Source organism: Moschus berezovskii, chromosome 10, assembly GCF_049115385.1.
Source record: "Moschus berezovskii isolate FMDL1 chromosome 10, NW_MosBer_1.0, whole genome shotgun sequence".
In the NCBI taxonomy this organism is placed as follows: Eukaryota; Metazoa; Chordata; class Mammalia; order Artiodactyla; family Moschidae; genus Moschus; species Moschus berezovskii.
The window spans coordinates 77,585,126-77,595,476 of record NC_142469.1 but is presented as its reverse complement, the minus strand read 5'-3'; the positions used below and the strand labels follow the sequence as shown (position 1 = coordinate 77,595,476).

The 10,351-nt window shown below is 43.4% G+C and overlaps 1 protein-coding gene across 2 annotated transcripts in view; it reads left to right on the top strand.

The window, feature by feature from the left end:
• Positions 1-7,221: 7,221 nt before the first annotated feature.
• The window catches only part of MOXD1 (monooxygenase DBH like 1), a 108,367-nt gene continuing 105,237 nt past the window's right edge, over positions 7,222-10,351 (top strand). Inside the window, exon 1 of one of the 2 annotated variants that reach the window (XM_088840759.1) lies at positions 7,222-7,554. In XM_088840759.1, coding sequence (XP_088696885.1) covers positions 7,291-7,554 — 264 coding nt within the window. In that variant the 5' untranslated portion in view covers positions 7,222-7,290. The remainder of the gene's footprint in view (positions 7,555-10,351) is intronic. The other variant, XM_055433586.2, reaches the window with a different exon arrangement.

Here is a 10,351-nt window from a genome sequence, read left to right as displayed (position 1 = left end):
AGTCTTAACCACTGAACCTTCAGGGAAGTCACACCCTTGTCCTTTTTATTTTTACACATTGCTCACTCTTCTGACTCATTCAGCAGGATTCAATCTGTTGCTTTTTCTAATCTCTCTTCTTGCATTCTCAGCCACCAAAGAAACATACAGAATTCACACTACTTTTGACAAATACTTTTCAGGTAATTCTTTCATATAAAAGGAATCACTTACTTTGCTAGATTAATTAAGAATCAATTTGATTCAGAATTTAATCTTAATTCAGAATCAAATTGATTCTTAATTCTTGGAAACAGTGTCAGACTTTATTTTTTTGGGCTCCAAAATCACTGCAGATGGTGATTGCAGCCATGAGATTAAAAGACGCTTACTCCTTGGAAGGAAAGTTATGACCAACCTAGATAGTATATTAAAAAGCAGAGATATTACTTTGCCAACAAAGGTCCATCTAGTTAAGGCCATAGTTTTCTCAGTGGTCATGTATGGATGTGAGAGTTGAAATGTGAAGAAAGCTGAGTGCTGAAGAATTGATGCTTTTGAACTGTGGTGTTGGAGAACACTCTTGAGAGTCCCTTGGACTTCAAGGAGATCCAACCAGTCCATCCTAAAGGAGATCAGTCCTGTGCGTTCATTGGAAGGACTGATGTTGAAGCTGAAACTGCAATACTTTGGCCACCTGATGCGAAGATCTGACTCATTGGAAAAGACCCTGATGCTGGGAGGGATTGGGGGTGGGAGGAGAAGGGGACAACAGAGGACGAGATGGCTGGATGGCATCACTGCCTCGATAGACATGAGTTTGAGTGAACTCCGGGCATTGGTGATGGACAGGGAGGCCTGGTGTGCTGCGATTCACGAGGTTACAAAGAGTTGGACATGACTGAGCGACTGAACTGACTGAATTAATGCCTTAAGAAATGGCTACCACATAGTTTATCAGTTTGCCTAACTTTACCCCCTCAAATAATAAACATTTTATCACATGGTGTTTACTCTTATTCACAGAGAATCAAAGAATTAAAATTAATGTTCTTTACTTGGGAGTACTTATGACCTCCTTTTATATATTGATACAGGAATTTCAAGACTGAATTGAAACATCACTGTTAAAGAAGAAGGGATTTAGTGTCCCTAGTGGCACAGTGGGAATCCGCCCGCCAATGCAGGGGTCACAGGTTCCATCCCTGATTCCTAAGTAGGACATGACTGAAGTGACTTAGCATGCATGCAAGACATGCAATAGTTTGTGGTAATTACTATTTAGTATTATAAGAAATTTCTTCCTTTACAGTTGAGAGGAGTTCCTGTTGTCTTTTCTTTTATATAAATTGGAAATTATTTTTCACCCTCCCTTTCCTCCAAATAGTGAGGAAACAGCAATATTACTGTAACGATTAAATGTGACAATTCATGTAACATTCCTGCAGCACTTAATAAATGTATTGTTACTATTGTGACGATCATTATCATTACTATGATTTTACTGCAAAGGCTAACAATACCTGGCTCTGTCCATATCCTCATCTTAACAGTTACTCTTTATTCTTTTGGTGTCTCAAGATCACTGTTGGAATTAGTTTTATGAAATATTAACTTCCATAAATTCATTGGAAGGCAAAGAGAAGAGATGAAGAGGTCATTGTGAATACACTAAAATTCCCCTAAAGTATAGGGCTCCTTCTGCTCCTGTGTTCTCATTATTATTAACGGTTTTACTCCTAAATCTAATTTTTTAATGGCTTGGGGTTTTGATAGACTCTGGGCAAATTCTGCTGAGTGAGGTGGCAGAAATTATTTGGTCAAGTATAGCCGTGACAGTCAACTTGATTATTTGTTTTAAAATTTACAATCTTTTGCTTAATTACCTAAAGAAAAAAAAAGATGATTTTAGAAGACCAAATTGTGTTTATGTAAAGCTAAGTTAATTAATCTTTAATTTCTAAGTGAATTAATATTTAATTTCTTTAACTTCTAATTTGGATCTTTAAATGTGAAAAGTTCCAAAGACTTCAGACTAGAGTGTAGATTTAAAAATGAAAAGAAAGAAAACCTTGTAGCATGGGAAAGAAACATACACATTTTTCCTTTTTTATTTAAGTATTGATTAGAGAAGGCCTTTCCAGGGGGTGCAGTGGTAAAGAATCCACCTGCTGATGCAGGAGACACAAGACATGGGTTGGGACCCTGTGTTGGGAAGATCTCCTGGTAAAGACAATGGCAACCTACTCGAGTATTCTTGCCTAGAGAATCCCATGGACAGAGGAGCCTGATGGGCTACATACAGTCCAAGGGGTCACAAAGAATCAGGCAGGAAAAGCTGAGTGACACACTTTCACTTTACAATACTATAGGCTAAGTGCTGATATAAATCAGTTTCTCCCCTACCATGTTACGGATACACATCATGGTTACGTATAAAGGTAAATTCTAAAAGATGATCATTAGTGATAAAAATGAGTAATTTTTTTAATGCTTTTATATATTTATTTAAGTTTCTGATTGCTCTGGGTCTTTGTTGCTGTGCGGGCTTTCTTTAGCTGCGGTGAGCGGGGGGCAACTCTTCACTGCAGTGTGCAGGCTTCTCATTGTGGTGGCTTCTCTTGTGGAGCATTGGGATCTATGGCTCACAGGCTTCAGTAGTTGCGGCCCGTGGGCTCAGTACTTGTGGGTCCCGGGCTCTAAAGCACAGGCTCAGTAGCTGTGGCTCGTGGGTTTAGTTGCTTCATCACATGTGAGATTTTCCCAGACCAGGGAATGGAACCCCCATCTCCTGCATCAGCAGGCGGATTCTCTACTCCTGAGCCATCAGGGAAGCCCCAAGTATGATTATTTTTTTCTTCTAAGAATATTTTATTACTTTTCTAGTTGAAACAGTTTTATTTCAGAGCACAATTTATAGATAATACCAAAATGCAGATTTTGCAAAGAAAAAGTGGTTTGCTTGTTGTTATCTTCATATGGAAAAGCCTAAAATAGATTTTTCAATCCCAACTGGCACTTACTTTCAAAGTAACCTCAAGAACTCAGTGAAACCCATTTCCGTTCTTTAATACTGGAAGTAAAGGCACTATGGCCTCACCTTCTTCACCTCACTACTGTCATCTTTGGTATCATCCATTATTAAGATAAGGAATATAACATTGGGCCAATAGCAGATCATGGCATCTTGTGCATGTGAAAAATAACAGCCCAACTGAAAGTTTTGTGATAATGACATAGTGGCTTTAAAAATTATTTTTTTGTTGTTGAATATGAGGTGAGAACTAGGGAAAGTATATAGCTTAAAAAAAAGAGAAAGAAACCAAAGTTCTATTTTTGGCTTTTCTACCACTGACTCACAGTGTTAACTTGAACCAGTGACCAACTTTTGTGTATTAACTAAGCCTATCCACACAAGAGCCTTAGTGAATAGACAAAAATGAGAAAATGCTTCAGCTTCCCTATTTGAATGCCGGAGAACTGCTGAGATCACTTATATAAATATTTTTCTTTGAGCTCCCTAGAAGACAGGAACTTTATAAATATTTAGTCTTATTGTTGCACCTTAGGTACAAGTAGACAGGAAAATTATGATATTTAACTATGAAATAGCCTAGTTCAGACAATCTTGGTTCATACCAAGGACTTTGCACTGGCTTGTTAGGGTCTCTTGAGTTTTCATTTTTCCATCCTCCTCCCCCTCCCGGCAGTTGACAAATGTGGAAATATAAATAAACCTTCCACAGCAGCAAGGGTTCCAAGGTAAGAAGCCCAGCATGCATTCAGTCACACTGGCTGATGGCAAGCTGTGTATCAGAATGGGTGAGGATTCAAAATAAACATTACATTTAAAATTCCTGATTGAAAAGTGTGAGAAAATGACTCATTTTTAAGAATGAGTAATTTGGTTGAATGTACTGAACTAAAAGTCAGACCTTACTGAATTTCCAGTTTTATCTCTTTTCTGTTTCTTTTTTAGATACATGTGTAGAGAAGAAATCTAAAAAAAATGTGACTGGAACTGGCATGCTTAGAGTCAGTCATTCTTTATTTCAAGTGGAGTTTTTCAAAAGTAATTCACCTGTTTCTTCGCAAATTCCTATTCAACAGGCTCTTCCTTCAAGGTTTTAATGGTGCTAGGTTCTGGAATGATGTTCTTGGAATGCATACAAGGGTTATTTTTGGATGGTGTAATTTCAGGTGATTTTTAAAAATTTACTTTATGACTCATTTTTTCCTGCATTTCCTGACCTTTAGCTTTAAATAAGAAAGAAGTATTATTTTTACAAAAACAATAGTGAACAAATAAATTTGAAACCCCTTGCTACTGATTTTATTCTCTTCTTGGCCATATATCCTGAGTTTTTAATGGACCAGTGCTTTCTTCCTGCTTTCTTTAAGGATTTAAAACAAGCAGTTGTACAGTAATTAATTTCCAATTGGGAAACTGAGAGTTTACAAAATTGAATGGGGAGATGATTTTGATCCAGGGAACCCACACAGCAGCGTATAAAGCACACTTAGATAAAATTGTCTCTTTTGTCTTCATTTACTGGGGTCATTCAAGCCAAGGCAGAATAGATCTCTTGAAGATGAATTATGCTAATAATGTTCTGTTGATCTAATCTCAAGATGATTCTATTAGTTTTAATAGTTCTTGAGCACTCAGGGTGCTTTAGATGCAATGCCAGTTACAGAGAAGCAACAGACAATAACTTCACATTCAACAATCTACTTAATGAAAGAATAAAACCATTTAAGACTCTCTTTTGTGTATTCATGTGTGGTCGTCTTTTCTATTTTTGCCTTAACACCAGGGCAGAACAGAGCATTCGATCACATCTAGGGGGCCAAGCTTTCCCTCCACAGCCCTTCTTTGTTAAGAGGATGCTTCCAGGAGGATCTGAAACGCATCTATTTATTCTTCCTAGAAGTCTTTATTAAGCACCTACTGCACGGTGGTCCATATTCTAGGCAATGGGTTAGAATAAGGAACCAGAATCTGTTTCTGATCTAAAAGGCTGCCGAAGGAAACTGTCTATAGACAGACACTGAAATGTTAGGAGTGAGGTCTGAAGAGAAAATTCCATGGACATCGGTACCACTGTGTAAGGGTCAACGCAATCTGATGGAAATGTGGGAAGGAGGATTAGAAAATACTTCAAAGAATGGAGGGAAGAAAAGGCAAGTGTGGCAGAAAGTGAGCAATCTGAAAAGACAGACTGATGGGGGAGAGCGGGGCTCTCTTTTAGGATTCTAGAGGCAATTTTTATATGTCGTTCTAGTGGGAAATGGGTGAGTGATATGAGAGTGACCGATGGAAGGTAAAGCCAGAAGAATAAACAGGGGTCAGACTGTAGACGTGAATTTATATAACACCCTTCCCCCCACCAGGGAAGTAGATGTAACCACATGTTCCAGGCTCCTCTGCTGCTACTGCTGCTGCTAAGTCGCTTCAGTCATGTCCGACTCTGTGCGACCCCACAGACGGAAGCCCACCAGGCTCCCCCGTCCCTGGGATTCTCCAGGCAAGAACAGTGGAGTGGGTTGCCATTTCCTTCCCCCCAGGCTCCTCTATGCTAGGAATAAAAAGTAGGGTCACCAAAGAGGAAGTTTGCCTTTGATCATTCTGGAGTGACACAACGCCCTTGAAATCCCTGTGTTTCATGTGGTACCAAGATTGACTCTTCTTGGGCTCTGTGTCCACCACTTTGTTCCTCTCTCCGTATTCCTCTTCCCTTCCTGGCTAGAGCCATAGCAGTAACCACACCCCTGTACTTGTAAAATCTCAGTTCTAAGGATGAAATTCTTTGTTTGCTGAAGTTGATGCTGCTGACTCTGACGTCTGTCTGCCCAAGGAGCTACTGTGGCTACTCTCAACGGGTCAGTTCCTTTAAGTCTTCACAGGCTCTTTTATTTCTTGCCTTGTCCCAAGGTTTCAACACCTCTCTTCTCTGGTCTATTGTTATTGGTTAAACCTATAGATTTCTGTCCCCTCTCTCCTTGAGATGAGTCCCTTCTCAAGCAAGTCCCCTGAACTCCCTGCTAAGCAGATCCACTGGAAGGTTGCCTTCTGGAATTAGTCGAATATGCCTGAATCTTTGGGAAAGCACAAATCTGATGCATGCTGGTAACTCTGGGAAAGTCACGGGAAAAGGAACGGGAAGAGAAAACAAGAGCAAGAAAAAACAGGCTGAAACATGACTCTAAGAGAGAAAGTAGGCAGCTTGTGTGGAGCTTCCAAATGCAGAGCAAATAGCACCGCTTGTATATTCTTCTTGCCCATGCTGTTTTCATCTGATATCCGCTCTTATTTTTATATTCTGTATTATTTGTATCTTATGAGCCACCTTAGAATGTTTTCTGAAACATGGCAGAATATAAATAAATGAATGAATAAAGAAGGTAATTTGCAGTTACACTGAGTAATTAGCATTCTGAAGACAGGACTGATGTGGGTAAAAGTAGAGGCAAAAACAGTTTTTGACAAACACGACTCTGGCCAGAACTTGAAATAGTAGGAAGACTTCAAATTAAAAGTTAACTCCCAGATGATGCTTCGACCTTGACCTACTCTGCTGACGGCTGAGTATTTTGGCAGAATTTGTCATAACCAAACCAAATCAAACAAAAACCAGGCATAAAGAGGCAAGCCTCAGGGCACTGACTCCTGGGGTCAGGAACCAAATGCGCTGGAGGAGATGAACCGTGGGGTTAAAGGCATCGATGGTTACAATGGTTTCCGATGCAGCGAATATCGAGATGTTAAGCAGTTACCCTGGACGGGACTTTCTCTCACTTGCTGTCCATCAAACCCAGGATTATCCCTCTGATTGCTCAGGTCCTCGCCTCCTCTGCTAAGCTAAACTTGCCCTCCCTCAGCAATCTCTGATTCTCTTCCCTGGGATCCCCACCCGCTGCTCCCCGCGACGTGCCCACACTGCCCAGGCAAGCACTAGCCCTCTCCGCGCTCCTTTTCCGTCGACCCCTGGTCCTCGGCTTCTGCCTCCTCCTCTCCTCTTCCAGGACGCCCGTCACTGCGCTCCCCACGCAATCGGACCTCGGGGGCCAACCAAGTCGGGGGCGCGGGGCGGCAGGTGGATGGACCGGAAGGGCGGGTCGCGGATGGAGTCGGCGGCACTCGGCCCGCGGAGCGCCCGGGGCTGAGAGGGAGAGCGAGCCTCCGCGGCCCCTCCCGGCGGGCGGGCCGGGGGGCGGTCCCAGGCCGCCGACTCGCCCGCCGCTCCGCGTGCGCCCTCCGCGCTCCAGTCGGCGGGAGCCCAGGTGCCCGAGGGCTGGACGCGCCCGAGGATGTGCCGCTGGCCGCTGCTCCTGCTGTGGGGGCTGCTCCCCCGCGCGGCGGCGGGGGGCCCGGGCTGGCCCTTCCCGCACCGCACGCTCCTCGACTCCGAGGGCAAGTACTGGCTGAGCTGGGGCCCGCGGGGCGGCCGGCTCGCCTTCCGCCTCGAGGTGCGGACCGCCGGCTACGTGGGCTTCGGCTTCTCGTCCACCGGGGCCATGGCCGCGGCCGACATCGTCGTGGGCGGCGTGGCCCGCGGGCGGCCCTACCTCCAGGTAAGCGCGTGTATTCCCCTCCTGCAGCCGCCCCGCCGAGCCCCCGGCCGGTCGGGATTCCGGGCAGGCAGGCGCGGTTGGGGGGCGCCCCGGGCCACCCGGCTTTCTCTCCGGCGGAGGCTGGCCGCCGTCGCCCCCGTCGCCCCGCAGCCCCAGCCTGGCTTCCGCTACCCTTTGTGATCCGCTCTTGCACTCCGGAGCCCAAGGCCCCTGGCGCTGGACTCCCCAGCTCCGCCGCCCGGCCCCCGGAAAGCTGAACACGGTAACCCTAGGCAGCTTTCCGTCTCTGAACACTTTCCTGTCCCCAGCGCCCCGCTTAGTGCATGCCCCAAGTGCACACCTGCCACGCAGCACCCGTCATCCCTGATGGTTAAGGAGAGGGACCCCCGCTTTGGGGATCTACGGGACGGCTCTCAGGGTTGAAGGGACCGGAGAGTTTTGGCATTTGCTGTCTAGAATCGCGGATCTCAGAAGGCTTTTCTCTAGCTTCCCAACTCTGGGGCTGGGTCAGCTACCTCATGCCCCCAATGAATGAAAGGTCCCCAAGAATCCTTCAGTTCAGTTCAGTTCAGTCGCTCAGTCGTGTCCGACTCTTTGCGACCCCATGAATCACAGCACGCCAGGCCTCCCTGTCCATCACCAACTCCCGGAGTTCACGCAAACTCATGTCCATCGAGTCGGTGATGCCATCCAGCCATCTCATTCTCTGTCGTCCCCGTCTCCTCCGAACTTGCTGTTGGGAGCTGTTTAGGAAGCTGCGAAACCTACAAAACCCAAAGTCTTCAGGTGAAACCCCATATTAAGTGACAAAACGTTTCACTTACTTTCAGTTCAGTTCAGTCGCTCGGTCTTGTCCGACTCTTTGCGACCCCATGGACTGCAGTACGCCAGGCTTCCCTGACCATCACCAACTCCCGGAGCTTACTCAAACTCCTGTCCATCGAGTCGGTGATGCCACTTACTTTATTTAATAGCTAACAAAATTAAGTTGACAGCTACATTGCCTGTTCACAGATATTTTAATGAATAGGAAAAAAAAATAAAAAAAAAGAATTGAAATGATCGGAATGATTAGATGCTGAGGTTTTTGGACATTTTTGTCTTGATTTTGACCAACATTTGAACACTTCTCCACTATGATATAACATCGTGGTGAATATAGTGTTGCTTATCAAAGTTCATCCAAAAATACTGCCCTTTGCTAAAAGTCTGTTAATCCATATGAAAGCTACTTCTTCTGGCTGTGTATTAGGCTTTGATGATATTAAAATTGATGTACCCGATGGATTCCAAAGAGCATTTCTCAGTAATTTTATTTCTGACGTCTAAGTTTGATTGCCACGATGTTCTGCCATTAATTTTTCACCGCTAATTCTGGCAATGAGCTGTTAACTCTGGCTAGAAGTTTTAAAAATGACAGCAATAAAAACTTTAAAATGCTTCCATTGTCTATTTTTTCATAAATTAGTCCTTTCCTCCCCCAAATAAGCACAACTTCAATAAAGTTTTATGAGAATTACACCACTGAAGTCATTGATGTATAAATTTACCCCTCCTGCAGCATCTCAGACATTAAATTTGTAAACCAAGAATTTGGCCCCAAACACAGGCCTCACTAGCTGAATAATTCAGCTCTCTTCTGATATGAAGTAGACAGTACCTTATTTAAACATCTATTGAGCCACATATTTTTGCTTGTTTGTCTTTTTTTTCTTTTTTTTAGGATGGGCAGAATCAAATGCCCCTTAACTATCCTTAAATGTTTTGTTGAAGGGAGCATGGAAAGTCTTACTTTAGTGATATCATAAAATAGGTATACTTTAAAGATAACTTGATATTGTTTTTCTCAAAGAGTAGTATTTCTAGAAAGCCCATCGAGTTTGATATCAAATGAAAGACTAAGAGCAGAATTCTGTCTCAACATGCTATAAAGGGCACACCACAAACATAGTTTGTGAAATGACAGTATTTCCACACTGCGGGTAGCTCTTTGTAAAGATCACATGAGAACTAATTAAGTGCCCTTTAGATGGGTTTTGAAACATAGAAGTTTTCTTAAAGTAATTTCTAAACACATAACACTGTTCAGTAAGCCTTGAATATGGACCTTTTCCCAGTATATTTAATGAGCAAGAAATAGAACTTTCCCCTCTATTTTTATTCCTAAGGAAATGGAATTTTTATTTTCATATATAAAGGATTGTTATTTTCTCAGTTGACTGACATCCTTTACTACTACATTTTATTAAGCATTGGTAAAGAATTTGCATGCTGGTGAAGGAAATGCAAGAGACTGGTTCAATCCCTGGGTCGGGAAGATCCCCTGGAGTAGGAAATGGCAAGCCACTCCAGTATTGTTCCCTAGAGAATCCCATGGACAGAGGAGCCTGGGGCTTGTCTGTGGGGTCGCAAAATGTTGGACACAACTGAGCACACACACAGCGCAGCACAGCCCACGCATTTTAGGACATATAGTATAAATGGCAACCCACTCCAGTGTTATTGCCTGGAGAATCCCAGGGACAGGGGATCTTGGTGGGCTGCCGTCTATGGGGTCGCACAGAGTCGGACATGACTGAAGCAACCTAGCAGCAGCAGCAGCAGTATACAATAAAAATTATGCATGGCAGTTAAGTAGAAAGAAAATTTATTAAAAACCTTTTTAGTAAAATGAAAGACCCCAGACACTAAAAATAAAAAGAAATGTATCAATTCCAGCTGGATCATCCAGGTTGGGAGATTCCATTTTCCAACACTTGAAATTGTATCTTCTCCCAAAACCTCCTAATTTGAGATT